Consider the following 15982-nt stretch of genomic DNA (forward strand, 5'->3'; position numbering starts at 1 on the left):
GACATTTTTTTTCAAAACATGGCCCTTTAACTCACCGAGCTAAATAGAAAACTTCATGGAAGTAAACCGCCAACACATCCCAAAAGAAACACCGCAAACAAAGGAAACTTGATAGGCCAAAACAGGGCCTCCCAAAGAAATAAAGCATCCTTCTGCAAATGTCCACAGAATAATAACATTTGAAGGATCAGGATAACCTTGCACAAAATGACTCTGACGGCCCCACTGGCACGTTAAGTACCTTGGGGGCCAGGCAAGCCAACAACCTCCCACCATTACCCTGGGGGCACAGTTTACAAGCAGATCCTCAGGGACAGAACACACATATACCTGGGGAACTGAGATCATATAGGATAAGGGAAATGATAAGCTCCCCCTACCCAAAAACCTATGGCTTTAGTTTCTACTGAAATGGGGGACTCTGTAGCTACTCCCCCTTTAGGTAGTCACAATCTAATCTCTGGGGAGCAACTCCCATTTAACAGTCGTCTTCACAACAACCAAAACCCATCAAATAGTTACTGTTACCATTGCAAAGAGCCTGCATTGCAGAAAGGAGTTTTCCATGAGTCGCACATTCCTGCGAGTAACCCAGAGTTGCCAATTCACTATTTACTGTCAGTATTTGCACTCATGACTGAAACAGTCTTCCCAATCCATTGTCTATCTACATCATGTGTAAATGCAAGTAATACAAAGTTGCATTTTCATAGAAGGCAAGTCTCCCTTTACCATACAGAAGAGTTAGACACACTTTTGAAATGATTTAGCTGCATCAGTCTTATATCCTGAGCTGGCAGGTGAGCGGTCTCCTTCTCAGGCCTCGCTCTGTAGCAAAATTTCTAGAAAGCCGGACAGACAAAATATAAACGTCTAGCCCCTAAAACCGAAATCAGGCTCAGGTGAGCCAGTTAAGGGAAGCCTATCACAGCCGCTCCCCAATTCCCGATCACAGGTGAAGTCCTGCACTGAAACCCCAGTCCAGGGAGAGGGCCCGCAGAGCTTTTTAAACCCTGGTACTCAGTCCATTAGGGGTAGAGGAAGAGTATGTGATAGAGGCGGCACCAGGGAAGCGTATTGAGGAGGGGTCAGGCCCCAGAAAGAAGCTGCTGTGAAGAAGCTGGGTTCCAAAGGTCAATCTCAGGCACCACTTTGAGTTGCAGAGCTAGATGGAAGGTCCAGCTAGCCAGACCAAAGAATGAGCCAGTAACCTAGGTGAGGGGGAGGCGCTGGAGACCACAGAGTGGACCAGAGACCCAGGTCTCGGGAGGATAGCTCAGGGGCAACATGCTCACCTTGGAAGCAAGACGACACGGAACACCACAGGTTCGATCTCCGGGTCTGCGCTTAGAAACCTCTGGGTATTAAGCGCGTTATAAATAACCCATCATATATCATATCATATCAAATGAGTAGGGAGATCTACAGACCATGGAGAGGACCAGAGACCCTTGCTGGGTTGGAGGGGGGGACGATGAAGACCACGAGTGGACCAGAGACCCAAAAGAGTCAGGAAATCTGGAAAGCGGACAGTGGGCTAGGGATATAAGAGAGAGGGGGGAAAGCTGGAGGTCGGAGTGCGCAGCAGCAGCACGAGAGTCTACGAGAAGACACGCGTCAAAGAACCTCCGCAGGCAGGTGATGGTAGAGTGTTGGCCAAAGAGCGTGAACATCAGGGGGCAGTAGAAGATGAACGTCGGGAGGTAAAAAAGGTCAATGTCGGAGGGGAACAAGAGGTGATCGTTGGGAGATGAGAGTAGAGGTACATAAACTGGTGAAAGGTGAGTAGCTAGAGGAGATAGGAGGAGTCCAAAGAGTGTAACAGAGAGGGAGAGGCCTACCATGTGGCATGAGGAAGGTGAAAAGGACAAGAGGAGCAAAATGAATCGAAAGAAAAACATGCCCGAAGGGGGGAATGTGAGGTAGGGAGAACAGGAGACAGTGCGAGGGGAATCCTTGGAGGAGGCTAATCGGCCAAAGGGGCTAAGAAGCTGTGGAGACAGATAGTAAATGTGAGTGGGAAGGAGGGTCCCAAAGAGGCAAAGAAGACACAACAGAGAGGGCAGCAAAATGCAAAGAAAACATATTGAGTTCATTGAAAAGCCAATTAGGAAAAGCATTAGGAATGGGGGAGAAGACCAGCCAGTAGGAAGGAGCCTGAGGGTGAGGCATATGGGCTTGGATATCCGCTAAGGGATGAGCTCAGAGTAGTTCGCTACCCTCTTATTTTACCGCCCTCGTGAAGAAAACGTGTCGCAGCAGGCAGGTGGAAAAAGGGGAGGAGACTCCTTTACATATATTTACAAAGACCTTTTTCTAAAAAACGAGAAAAAAAAATGTTTTTCAGAAAGACCTTTCTGTGACCGCACCGAGCGGTCTCTCTAAATCGAATTGTCACGTCCCTGCCGCACACTGATGCATGCAGGGGCTGACCGGTTCCGAAGTGTCAGGTAAACGAATGGGGGGGAGGGCGTGTGTGTGCGTGTGTGTGAGAGAGAGAGAGAGAGATCTGTCTTTTTTTTGTGTTCGGTCCAAGTTCAAATGGAGATTATAGGAACCCCTGAATTAAAAGAAGGACTGAAGAAACCTCCAGAACTTTTAGTTAGTGGGGAACTCTTCAGTTAGTCATTTGCCTTTATCAGATTGTCCGCATTTTGGTCAACTTATACCTCCCTCTGTTATTTTGGGCAAAAGCTGTGGAAGCCCCTATCAAAGCTGTTAGATTCTGAGCCTGGTGTCCTGTCTAGATAGTACACCACTACGTGACTGTGAGAATTGGCCCTTTCGTGCATAATAAAATGTAAGGTAGTGGAATAAACTACTACAGTGCACTATCCATTTCCACCCTCAAAATGAGGGTGAAAATAGGTTTTTTTTAAACAAAGAAATGTTGCAATACCACTGGTGGTAATCCCAAAATATAACTACTGTTACTCATTAGTGCAGGGGTACAGCTTTAAAGAAGCAGCTTTTTAGGAATACCACCAGTGGTAGTGAAAATTATCACCAGCAGTATTCTGACAAAAAATATTTCTTCTGCGAACAAAGCCTCAGCTTGTTTAGGCTCCCAGTTGAAGTCTGGGCTCCACAAGGACAGACATCTTCCTGCAAAACAGTCTCACAACTAGTGTGGAGAATCAGCAGGGCTCAAGTCGAGGGTACATCCCCCCAGTGTATAAAATGAAAACCATTGGCTGTCTTTTCTGAATGTATGCCGACCTCGGGACTCGAACCGCAGTCGGGCGGACACCTCACCCCTGCACCATATAGCCTGATGAGACATAGCACACAACTAAAGTTGAAATGTAACATTTCAGGACTGCATGTTGCCAGGAGAACATTGCTATTGATTCTTGGAGTTTATAACATGCACACCTTTTATTGTTTTCAAAAACACTATTAGAAGAAAATATCCTCTCTTGGTTTTATGTGTGTCTTGATTTTAAAGGCAAATGCCATTCGTCCTGTGCAATTTGTATGGTTAAACAAAGCCAATTGAATAACTTTTGCATATTTTACTTTGTTATGTTAATTTCTGGTGCCATCCCATCCGATTCCATATGTTAATGTGTCCCCCAACTTTTTTGGCCCCTTTCAATCACTGCAACCAAACAGACCTCACGAACGCAACAAAAGTGAGAAAACTTGTATTGTAGTTTTATAATGTAGAGAATAATTGCACAAAGATGCACCACGCAGGTAATTTCAGAGCCCTAAGATTTTTTAATTTTTTTTACAAATGTAAGATGATACAGGCAACACTCGTGTTACCCTACCATTAAACCTGCTAATGCTCACAGCTGGGTGAAACGAGTAGGCGAATGTATACACAATACTAGTATTGTAAGCAAGGCAAAAAATACTATCCTTGGAGAGGATTATATGCAACTAATTGATTCTAACAGTTTGGATATTTATTGAAAAAAATATGGTCTTTCTTGAAATGAACTGTGAATATACACGTGAGGCAACTTTATTACCTCCTTTTTACATATGGAAGGAATTGGTAAATAAGGCTGATCTTTAATAAAAACAGTTGCAAACTTACAAAGAGGCTACCTTTGCTTTACTAGTAGTAAATAATTGTATTAGTATTCTGGCAGTTTCATTGCAGTTTTCTTCTGAATTTGCAAAATAAGTGTGGCTACTAAAAATTGGCTCTGCCTCCTAAAATGTTTACATTCCACGGTTAAATAGTTAGGCCCATGGCCGATAAACTCCACTGGAGTCAATTTCCCCAGGGTTTCATGTCAGATAATATATTCCGCCCTCTTCCAATCAGGATCTCTTGTTTATACCAATCAGGTACGTTTTTCCCAATTGCGCCAGTGCCTCAATGACACTTGACAACACTCTAGTAGTACAGTTTTGTAACCACTTAAACAGTTTCTTGTAAATGTCTTTATCTTAAAACTATCCAAGAATGAGTAGCCTAAGCTGACACATGTTTCGACCTTCACTTTCAAGGTCCTCCTCGGGGCCAACAATGCACTCTGGCAAAGTTCAAGTGGAAATCACTATTCTTCAAAAAGTCTTTCAAATTTCAAAATTATGAATCTAAATCTCTTCGCACCAAAATGCCAATTTGTCAAATCACTGGCTTCAGCATATTCCTAACAGAGCCTCCTTGTCAACAATCCTGTACAGCTTCCAATTCCTCTTGCACGGCGTTCCAGGCTTCAGTGACCTAACCCAAGATTGCAACGGCTGTAGTGATAGGCCGCCATGCTGACTATGAAAAATTGGCAATCCTGGACTTTAATATTCCGAGTCTATCGCTTTTACTGGACTAAATCTTTCAAAGACACTTTATCACCATGAACGCCCTCCACTACAGAATATACTTAAAATCTAGAGGCGTAGCCAGGAATGTCTAACAATACACAATGAAGGATTTTATACTCGCCGGGGTCAATTCATGGACCCCGATGACAGCAGCAGGTGACCAGCAAAGTCCTTGTCACGCCGCGCAAGCAACGCAGACTCTATCAGGGTCCATTATTCACAAAGGGGGCCTGCGTGCAGAACAAAGCCACGCGTAGTGCAGCCACACCCCGCAGTCTGCCCCGCCATGCATAGCAATGTGTTTGGTGCATCGCCGCTGCATGGACATGCATTCGCCCCCTGCACCCAAGGAGGTGCAGGCATGAGGCCAATCCTCTTCCCCGTGAGTGCAGGGGGTGCATTTCTACTCCTTTCGCTGTATAAAGTAGAGCACTCATGGTTTGCATGGACTTCCATATTTTGTTGAGTAGCAGGGGCGCACCGTATGCAGGCGCCCTGGGGCCTGGGTACCCACTGGGAAAACCGGCGCAAGGCAACAATGTTAATACCATTCCAATGCCACTTGCCTAAAATCCGAGTACCAGCCCCCCCCCCCCCCCCCCCCAGAACATTCAGAAATTGGCTCTCCTGCCTAGTAGGAAAGCCCTCCCACCCTCCACTACTTGGTGCAGTCCCCAATGCCTGGTGCGCAACAGGGAAGACCAGATGCAGGAAACAGTGCCGTGGGGGGGGTGCACATCCCAGAGCACATTCTCTGAATACGAAATGCACTCCAGAGTGTTTTTTTGCACACTCCCGGGACCCCAACACATGCATAATTTACAGTACAGTCCAACAATATTCGCAAAGGCCCTAGGGGAAATGCATTAATAGTCATCATTTGCTTGACTAATGGACACACACTTGTAGCTAGAAGGGAATGTATGTTTTAGGGGGGCTCCCCTGTCTCACATTGCTTTCATTAGAGCAATCTACACTCAACGTGTAGCATTTTATGACACTATTGTAGCTCTTGTGATGAGGGCTATATGAGCTATTATAGCCCTCCCCTCGGGATGTAACCTAGGGAGCGGGCATATCATAGTGGTAGGGACCATGGCTCCAAGCGGTATGCTGCGTTGCCCGTAACTTGCGTGATTGGCCACGATATAGATGCATGGCCAATTACTAGCCCAAGCCATGTCGAAGTGTGGTATAAAATAGCTCAGCACAGACACGAATTTCAACCTTGAAAGGAGTACTTATTTTATAAAGAAATGGACCATAACAGGAGCAGCTGCCACTGATTTTCCAGCATACCTGTTTGGCTAGACCACTCTACTCTTTTGCTGTCGCTTCTCATGTCAGCGCCTTGATGCCTTTGGTGATTAGTTGCGCTATACAAGCACATTTGATTGGATTTGAATGTTGTGGCATGTTTGGTGGAAGAACGTGTTTTTCCACACCTTGCAGCGTGGCTGTCAGAGGGTGAGGCTATTATACAAAACTTCTAAAAGAACAGTATCAGTCTCCACGCTCACTGGTGGCGCTTGTAGAGAGCACTTACTTGAGTTCTGGGTAGACGTTCTCCAGGTACCACTGGAAGGACTTGCAGTTCATTTGCTTCCGTAGCTCCATTCGGTCTGAAACGCTGGAAGTAAGGGAAACAGTGGTTAGGACTAGATCCAGGTAGCGTGCGGCGCGTGTCCGCGCAGGCTGATGGCCAGCATGTTCTACCCATGCTAGTCTATTGCGTCTGGTCGACAGTTTGGGAAGAGTCATGGTCCACCAGGGTGGGTAAGCAAAGATGTACCACAATTTATTTTTACAAAATGGGGGAAATTACACTTTTCTACGTGCATTCATTTCCAATGGCATCATTGCAAATGTACCAGCCTTTCCCCATTTTAAACTATCAGAATAAAATAGTTCAAAAAGCCACAACATACCTCTAATGTGTGTTTTACCTGCTAGAATGTTTTTTTGCAATAAATGGCGTTTTTTAAAAAAAAAAAAAAAGTGTGAACTCTTACTAGGAGTATGTTTGTTAAAAGGTTAAGAAGCTATCTGAGAGCCTTTTAGGTAAGCAGAATAAAGATTTTCCAAAAAGGTATATAGGCAAGAAAGGACTTGTTATTTTTGCTTTGCTAGCTAGAATACCTTTTTTCTCCAAAAGGTCTTGAGATTTTTTTTTTTTTAAGAGGAGCTTTAAAAATGGTGAACTCTTCATGTAAGACATTTGCGAGATAGTTTTAAACAATCAGAATAAAATAAGTTACACAGGCAAAAACGTCCTTATAATGTGTGCCTTGCTTTCTAGAATATTTTTTGCCAGAAATTGTGGGATTGTTTTCAAAGATGAGCTTCAAAAAGTGTGAACTCTTAATAACAATTTATTAAAAAGTTAAGACGTTATTTGAGAGTAAAAAAAACAGATTGCTCATGAAAAAGGTTTCAAAACATATAAGCGACAACGGTTCATTACATCTTGAAAAGGTTATAGAATTTTACACCATTTGGGATTTTTAATGAAAACGTTAGCAGCATTGTTTAAATAGTTGTGAAAGGCATGGATTTGCTCATTACCATTTTTAAATATTGAAGTTAAGGATTTAGAAAAAATGTGGCCTCAACCAATGGTTAAATATGGCCCATCACAGATCATTTTATACTAATACACTAACCTGCACCTAACAGAGGGTTACATGCAGAGCACATCACGCCCTATGCATGCACAACACACACACACACACACACACACACACCACCCCCACCCCACCAGGCGAACCCCGGGGTACGAATGGCACGAATGGCTTTCATGCCATGCCAGGAGGGCGGACATGGCCTTTAACGGCCCACAGCCTGAGCTGAGACCCTCGCTTTGCGGGGGCCTACCCTAGCTCAGGCTGGCAGGCCGTTAAAGGCCATGACCGCCCTCCAGGCAGGGCATGAAAGCCATATTCCAGGACAGCCCTGCACCAGCTGAGTTTGTCAGAGATCACTCAAGACTTTCCCCAGCACCACAAGGCCACCTGGATGGCAGGGATGCGCTTTACAAATACCACAATACAGAGACCATACACAGTCTCCAGCTTTAATGCCTGATGCACATGTCACATGATGCGCAGCACAAAGCACGAGGACAAGGAGGACAAGGATCAATAACCAGGCCAAGCTAGAACTACTGGTAAAACCACAGTTCTTTGTTATGGAACATAACACAGAGTAGGCAAAACAATATTCAGGACTCAACGTTAGACAAAACAGTATAGTCGGGGTTAAAAGAGTGCCTACACTTTATGTACCCCTTTACCCTAGAGGATTGGTTTGCAGTCTCAGGTTGAGTTTATGGTTTTCCGACTCCCTACTTCTGGGCTTCTATGGGTATCTTCACCCCCTCCTTGTTACTCAGTCTTGAGTATAAGGGGTCCCCACACTTCGTTTCTGCACCGTCGCGATTTTCTTCTCCTTTGAGTTTTGTCCTGGACTTAAAGGGATTATTTTTTCCCCACAAAGGGCTGACTGTGTCCTCAGGATGGGTAGGAGGATTTCCTGCATCCTTCTATTGGGGTATCCCCATCACTGGTCTCCCCAGAGTTTCCCTCTCTTGTCTTTTCTTTAGTTCGTGAGGCAATAGGGGATTTCTCCCTGGAGTGTTAAGAAAGGGGCTGTTTAGAGGGCCACCATTAACGTATACTTGGCCTCAAGCCCATGGACTGCATCTCTCCTGCTCCAAAAACTCTTCACTGGCTCCAGGTTGCTCTATAGATTAAATTCAAATCCCTCTGCATCATCCACAAGGCTGTCTGGGGCCTGGGATCACGCTATCTGCAACTTGCTATTACCAAATACTCTTCCCCCTACACATATCCTTCCTCTGGAACCAACTCTCTGTGTGGGAAGCATTTCACTAAACAGAGTGTAGGTGGTCGATCTCTTGCTTCTGCTGGCTCCCTCTTATGGAACAGCCTTCCCCTGCCTCTGCGCCTTGAGCAGGACTTTCTGAAATTCCGGAAGCTCCTCAAGACTTTCATTTCCTCCTTCCCTTCTTCGCTAAACTCTGAGTCGCTGTGATTGGTGCCCAGGGCCCTTATGTGTCTTTGGGGCCCTGGCCCCCCACACCCAATCTCCTCAGCTTCTGCCTACACACAGCACTTACCTCGGCACCCACTCACCTGCACTTACCCACATATTGTAGCTCAACGCTCCCTAGCACTTACTATACTAGGCACTTACATCTGCTGCTCACCCACTAGCATGGACACTTCAGCGCTTACCACCACTCCCTCTTTCCCTCTTCTCTCTCTGCACTTGCTAAATATTCACAAGGTATAGTAGGTTCGTCTTTACCCTCCAGTGTATATATTGTTTTTCAATCTCATGTCCCCCCCCCCCGTTGCCATGTGGGCGCTTTGAAACACAATTTACTTGTTGTATACCTGCCTAACAAATGCAAATAAATAAATAAATGGTCTTCTGTGGTGGTCCTGTTCTTCGTCAGGTCTATGCCACAGTCTTGTTCCTTCTTGTAAAGTGGGATTGGCCCATTCAATTCAGGGCCTCACCCCTACCCCCTGTATTGGGGAAAGCGTGCACTCTCAATCCTTCCTGAACTTCGTGCAAAGGACCTCGCTATCCCACCCCGATGTTCTTTTGCGACCTTCTCCAAGTCGGTCTCCACCTTTTCCTAATGTCTCTTCACCATCTCCTACAAGTCTCTCTCCACCTCTGCGACCGCTTCCACCACAATCCTCATCTCCAACCTCCTGCAAACTCTGTCCTCCCTCTTCAACCTCCTCTTAACGCTCATTGTGGTGTCGCTGTGCGAGTATTTCAGGGGAGCGCAGTGAGCCCCAAGGGTCTGTGCAGGCTTGTCTATTGAGTGCCACGCGAGAATTCCAATTTTCCTCTGACATCCGAGCGAGCGCCAGAGAAAAATTGAAAGTCTCGCTGACGTCTGAACGTGTTCACCAAGCGAGATGTGGAATGAAATTGAATGTGCTCTTGATGTCTGTGCGCACGCGCTGAGCTGGCACTATGGCGTGCTCTTGATGTCTGCCGCCTTCAAGAGATGGCGCTTGAGAAACATGTAATGTGCCTTTGATGTCTGAACGCGTGTATGCTATCCACAGCAAGGAGATTTGATTGGCTTTGCTGAGTGTTTTCCCTGCCCCAAGGTGTTCAACTCTCTTGATGTCAAGAATACAGGAACTGCTGCTTTTTGGGCATAGGAAGAGGCTTCTGTTTCCGGGTACACATTGCAGAGTTGTCAGCTGGTTTGTTAAAGGGGGCAGGGCCATTGATTGGGGAGCAAGTCTTTTAAAAGCCTAAGTATTTGTGAGGGAGTTTGGCTCGCCAGTGTCTGTGGGTAGAAGTGCCTTGAGGAACGACGGTCCATCTCTAATGGAGGACCTCCTGCTGGAACCCGGGGAGGGATGATGCTGCATGGGAGTGTCACCCGGAGGACCTCCAGCCGGAAACCGGGGAGGGATGATGCTGCATGGGAGTGTCACACGGAGGACCTCCTGCCGGAAACCGGGGAGGGAGGATGCTGCATGGGAGTGTCACACGGAGGACCTCCTGCTGGAAGCCGGGGAGGGGTGATGCTGCATGGGAGTGTCACCCGGAGGACCTCCTGCTGGAAGCCGGGGAGGGAGGATGCTGCATGGGAGTGTCACACGGAGGACCTTCCGCTGGAAGCCGGGGAGGGATGCTGCTGCATGGGAGTGTCACCCGGAGGACCTCCTGCCGGAAACCGGGGAGGGATGCTGCTGCATGGGAGTGTCACCCGGAGGACCTCCTGCCGGAAGCCGGGGAGGGTTGATGCTGCATGGGAGTGTCACCCGGAGGACCTCCTGCCGGAAACCGGGGAGGGTTGATGCTGCATGGGAGTGTCACCCGGAGGACCTCCTGCCGGAAACCGGGGAGGGTTGATGCTGCATGGGAGTGTCACCCGGAGGACCTCCTGACGGAAATCGGGGAGGGATGATGCTGCATGGGAGTGTCACCCGGAGGATTACCTGCCGGAAGCCGGGGAGGGATGCTGCTGCATGGGAGTGTCACCCGGAGGACCTCCTGCTGGAAACCGGGGAGGGATGATGCTGCATGGGAGTGTCACCTGGAGGATTACCTGCTGGAAGCGGGGAAGGGATGATGCTGCATGGGAGTGTCACCTGGAGGATTACCTGCTGGAAACCGGGGAGGGAGGATGCTGCATGGGAGTGTCACACGGAGGACCTCCTGCCGGAAACCGGGGAGGGAGGATGCTGCATGGGAGTGTCACCCGGAGGACCTCCTGCCGGAAACCGGGGAGGGAGGATGCTGCATGGGAGTGTCACACGGAGGACCTCCTGCCGGAAACCGGGGAGGGAGGATGCTGCATGGGAGTGTCACCCGGAGGACCTCCTGCTGGAAGGTGGGGAGGGAGGATGCTGCATGGGAGTGTCACCCGGAGGACCTCCTGCTGGAAGGTGGGGAGGGAGGATGCTGCATGGGAGTGTCACCTGGAGGATTACCTGCTGGAAGCCGGGGAGGGATGCTGCTGCATGGGAGTGTCACCCGGAGGACCTCCTGCTGGAAGGTGGGGAGGGAGGATGCTGCATGGGAGTGTCACCGGGAGGATTACCTGCTGGAAGCCGGGGAGGGATGCTGCTGCATGGGAGTGTCACCCGGAGGACCTCCTGCTGGAAGCCGGGGAGGGTTGATGCTGCATGGGAGTGTCACCCGGAGGACCTCCTGCTGGAAGCTGGGGATGGAGGATGCCGAATGGGAGTGTCACCTGGAAGAACCTGCACAGAGACGGGGACTAAGTGAGGGTGACCTGGGGGATCCTCTCATAGAGTGCCCTAGTCTCCTCAGCCACTACCTCTGAGGGGTGTTAGGGGGGACAGACTCCCATGGTCACTCCACTAGATGTCCAAAGAGCCAGGCAGGGGACTTCATCACAGTACACATACCACATGATGGAAACAACTGCCTGCAGAGTGAATGCCTTCCAATAGCAGGCAATGCATACACCATTACCACAGCAAACACACCAGAGTCATTAGAGCCACTCCCAAAGAATGTACAAATGAATAAACCTGCACTAACAATGCCACCCATGAGCCGCAGAAGCCCTCAAAACATCATAACCTTGCAACCACTACCCAAACCCATTATCCAATCTATGGGTGCAGGAAAAGGGCAACACTACTTGCCAAAGGAAGATCCAGGAGGTCAACCCAACCAGACAGAACTGTGCCTCCACCACAGACAGAACCCCAGCAGTGCCCAACAGCATTGGCTAAGAAGGTGGGTGCTGTTCCATTTTCTGCACCATCAAAATACTTCAATGCTTACAATATTCAGAGCAAATAATTTCTTTGACAAAAAAGTGGAAGTCCATAACTACTTAATGATGTATATAGAACGATCATACCTTCAGTTTTCCAAATCTCACAACAAACCCGTAGCACAAAATAGCAATTGGATTTCTAGAAGTCTCAAGCCGCGCTCAAGAAGTGGCAGCTGGTGCACCACCAGACAGTTCAAGAAAGTAAACCTATCACTGTCAAGTTGAACAGTCATTTTGAGACTCAATAACTTTAAGTCTAAATGCAGTGCGATGTAGGGGAGTCGTTGATTTCCCAGATACTACTTTGGGGGTTTCCCGCTTTAAGGATTCAATAATGCCCAGAAAAGGCTTTAATGAAGAACTGTGTGTGCCCACCCCACACACACCCGTGAGGTCCTTTCATTGATGGGCAGTAAGATTCTAACCAAGGTGCACACTGCAACTCACAGGACAGTCCGGAATATGTTTTAAAGAAATCCACACTTGCAGTAGAAATTACGCTGGATCCAATCTCAATCAAACCCTGGCTGTACTTTTGGGATAGTCTGTCCATTGGAGAGATAAGATAAGAACACCTCAGGACCTTCACATCATGCAAGAACCTTCCATACAAGCGAAGACTGGAAAACAGAATCCAGAAATGTTAGGACTGTTCCCAGCATACAATACACCGTTCTAGCATAGCTTAAAGGTCAATATCGGTCGGTAATTCATAGTGTCACTTCTGTCCCCAGTTTTAAATATCAGAACTACCACCCATCACTTCCAGGAAGGGGGGTGTAGGTCCCTGTGACTTAATAATGGTAATTAAAAAGTCTAAATGTATCCGATGGAATGAGCGGTGTGCGCGCTATAAGAACAGTATCCAAGGTCCATCGATCACACTGGCCTCCATGATGTGTCTTTCTAAACACGTAATTGTCAACCTTGTTCCATTGAAGAGTCCCTGTGATGGCATAAGATTGCATAGTAGATTATTACAGCACCTACTTTGTGTTAGCCCGTGAGGAGGCATTCGTCCTACAGCGTTTCGCTCTTTAGAGGCTGAAACGTTCAGCTGGTAATTAACTGTTCATTGATATGATATGGCATTTATAACGCGCCTGTACACAAGTGTTTCTAGGCGCGATATTGGAACAGCCGTGCCCTGTGTGAAGAGAAGTGGGGGTGGAAAGAAGTAACTTCTGAATGTTTGCGATAGTGGAAGGTGAAGGTGCCTGCGTAGAACCATGCCCATTCTTTTTGTTGCAACCTAACACTGATAAATTGCATCCGCATGTTGAAATGAAAGCTGCTGTTGAAGTGAGTGCACGTTGCCATTTGCACAGCAGAGGGCAACCTAACACTGATAAATTGCATCAGCTGACTACAGAAACATACCCAAGCATAATAGATATATTAGACCTCATTTGAATCCACTAGTCAATGTCAACACACACTCAATAGACTTATGTATCATAAAGCAAATAAAAGTAAAATAGTGCTTATTTTTGTACGCTCCTTTAAAATAAGTTGTGCCAATTTGCGGGACGTTTGAGTGCTCCTGAGGGGGGCCATTTCCTGTGCTTTTGTGCAGAATTATTTTCTTGAATGTACTGGGCCCCGGGCGGGTGTAGGAAAGTGAAAAGTGAACACAATATGCAAAATGAAATACAACAGTGTCGTGAGATGCGAAGTCAAAAACGACCAGACAGTCGTCATTACGAGTTTGCCGGTATCCTGGCAGAAATTCCACCAGGATACTGGAAAATGGTAATACTGTTACCAGCACTCAGTCCAGTGGTATTACGAGTGCCGGTGATGGTGGTAAATCCCTTCTATGGAGTCCCATTGGAATCCATGGGGGGGATTTGCTGGTATTTCATACACCAGTAATACCGTTGATTTCTGCAGGTGAGGTGGCGGAATTACCTCCAGCTCCTAGCTGGAGGTAATTCCTGGCACCACAGCACAAACTTTTAGTTGGCTGGTGCGGAAACCTGCTGGTATACGGTAATACCAGCACGTTAATTCCGCACCGGCCAACTCGTAACGAGGGATTTTGCGTCTCGCACTTTTTGATGGTGCTTCCTATGCTATTGTAATATTCCACTACCCTGAATTTGCTGATCTTAACCAAGCTTAGAGTCAATGGCCAATGTGCAATGCAACCATGTAAACAGTTTACAAAGTAGTATTATTTTTAAATTTTGTCCGTTTTACTTTAAGCACAATGTTCAATTCGGCCAATTAAAGTCTTTAAAGGAGATGGCTAAAGATTGATGCAATGCAACTAAAGGGTACAACATCCTTTCATCGCCTGCAGTTTCATCCCCTGACATTTTAACGTGTATATTACAACAAATATGCTCATCTAATTTGTTAGGGGGGGGAGGGAGGGCCGATAAGGGGTTATGGGGGTAGGGAAGAGTTCAAAATAAGTGGGGGTGGGAGAGTTGGGGGGTAACCCCCACAAAAATGTTTGATATAATGTACACGTTAAAATGCTAGGGGATGAAATAGCAAGTGATGAAATGACATAGAATCAACCAAAGATAAACAAACCGAGGGACATCCCAGAGTTCTTACTGATTGTTCATGTTGCTGATATGGGGACTCACCCAGAATGTTGTCTTTTCATCAGCGATTCCCAATCTCCCGTTCTCCACCATCCTTTGGGGCGATCTCTCTGGTAACAGTTGTGTCAACAATCTAAGCTTTGCTTTATTCCTAATCTAGAACCAAAAAATCCAGGAGGAAGCTTCCTTTCCCCCACTCTTCCTTCTGCCTCTGCTGAGCTGGCCCTGCTCGCTATTCCCATTCCGGAGGTTTTCAGGGGCACACAGACTGTGCCCCCGTTTCCATCCACACTTCATACATGACATTTATCAGCACACTTCAGACAACCTGCATGTCTAGTTTGATGAGCTTGTAGAGGCCGGTTTTGATTTGCATTCCGGGAATTGTAGTCCTGATATTTTTATGCAAAAAAGCAAGAGCCCAGACATCAGAATGCAAAGGAAACAGATCTCCATTAATTTCCAAAACATGACACAAAGAAACAGAAGTGACTTAATCTGTCAAAGAAGCTTTCAGTGCTGATGGAAAATGTGATACTCACTCCACTAGTAAGAGATTTTGTCGTAGGAAAACTGTCTATCCTCAGCGCCATGTAAATTGTGGCTGCACAAATTTTGATGAATGCAGAAAGAAACCACTTACCTCCCAAAGGACTTGCCGATGGCGGAGGGCCGGGCCTCGTAGTAGTACTGCTTGTACTCGTCCATCCACACCTCTGCAGTGCGCTTGGTGTTCCTGCGGGCCAGAAAGGACAATGACGTTGCAGCTCCAGTTCAACCACCTGGACACAACAGGTAAGTTCACGAAACGCTGCGGGCCACGCGGGACCAGGTCTGGGAATTATGGCATAGCCACAGTTTCTAGATCCTTCAGATGGAGGGGCAGAGGGTGGAGAGGCAGACTGGCATAGGGGAAAATGGAAAACAAGCCGGTGCTTCTTTAGATAGCCCCCCTGCCCCACACCCACCCCCATTTCTCTTTTTTAGGGCAGTTCACCTCTGCTGCACTCACAGGATCAGTCTCAGCGGAGATGCTGCTGACCGAGTAGGCCTGATTCAGTAATGTATACCGAAAGGTGACAGGGTAAGAGTGGGAACCTACGCCGCGGGCAGGCACTATAGGAAAGTACAATGTGTTTTGATATTGACCGCCTGAAGGCCAGTATTTACACATTTGCAAATTACAAAGAGGGCAGAATGCCGGAGAGATGTGTTGTGTGATTATTTTGGATAGGCGGGTCAAAGGGTGGGGTGGGGTTCCAACCTGGGCTAGCAGTTGGAGTTTGAGGCATGCTTTGAAGAGTTCCACTGAAGAAATGGCTTT

General features: G+C 47.3%; 1 protein-coding gene across 2 annotated transcripts in view; it reads right to left on the reverse strand.

Annotated features, from left to right (window-relative positions):
- GALNT16 (polypeptide N-acetylgalactosaminyltransferase 16) overlaps window positions 1-15982 on the reverse strand; it is a 608740-nt gene that overhangs the window by 43196 nt on the left and 549562 nt on the right. For both annotated transcript variants that reach the window (XM_069638585.1, XM_069638586.1), the window contains exons 11-12: window positions 15302-15394; window positions 6332-6415 (exon numbers count right to left, since the gene is read on the reverse strand). In XM_069638585.1, the coding sequence (XP_069494686.1) occupies window positions 6332-6415; window positions 15302-15394 (177 nt within the window). The remainder of the gene's footprint in view (window positions 1-6331; window positions 6416-15301; window positions 15395-15982) is intronic.

The sequence above is a fragment of the Ambystoma mexicanum genome, chromosome 14 (assembly GCF_040938575.1).
Source record: "Ambystoma mexicanum isolate Mex_15411 chromosome 14, UKY_AmexF1_1, whole genome shotgun sequence".
Lineage (NCBI taxonomy): Eukaryota > Metazoa > Chordata > Amphibia > Caudata > Ambystomatidae > Ambystoma > Ambystoma mexicanum.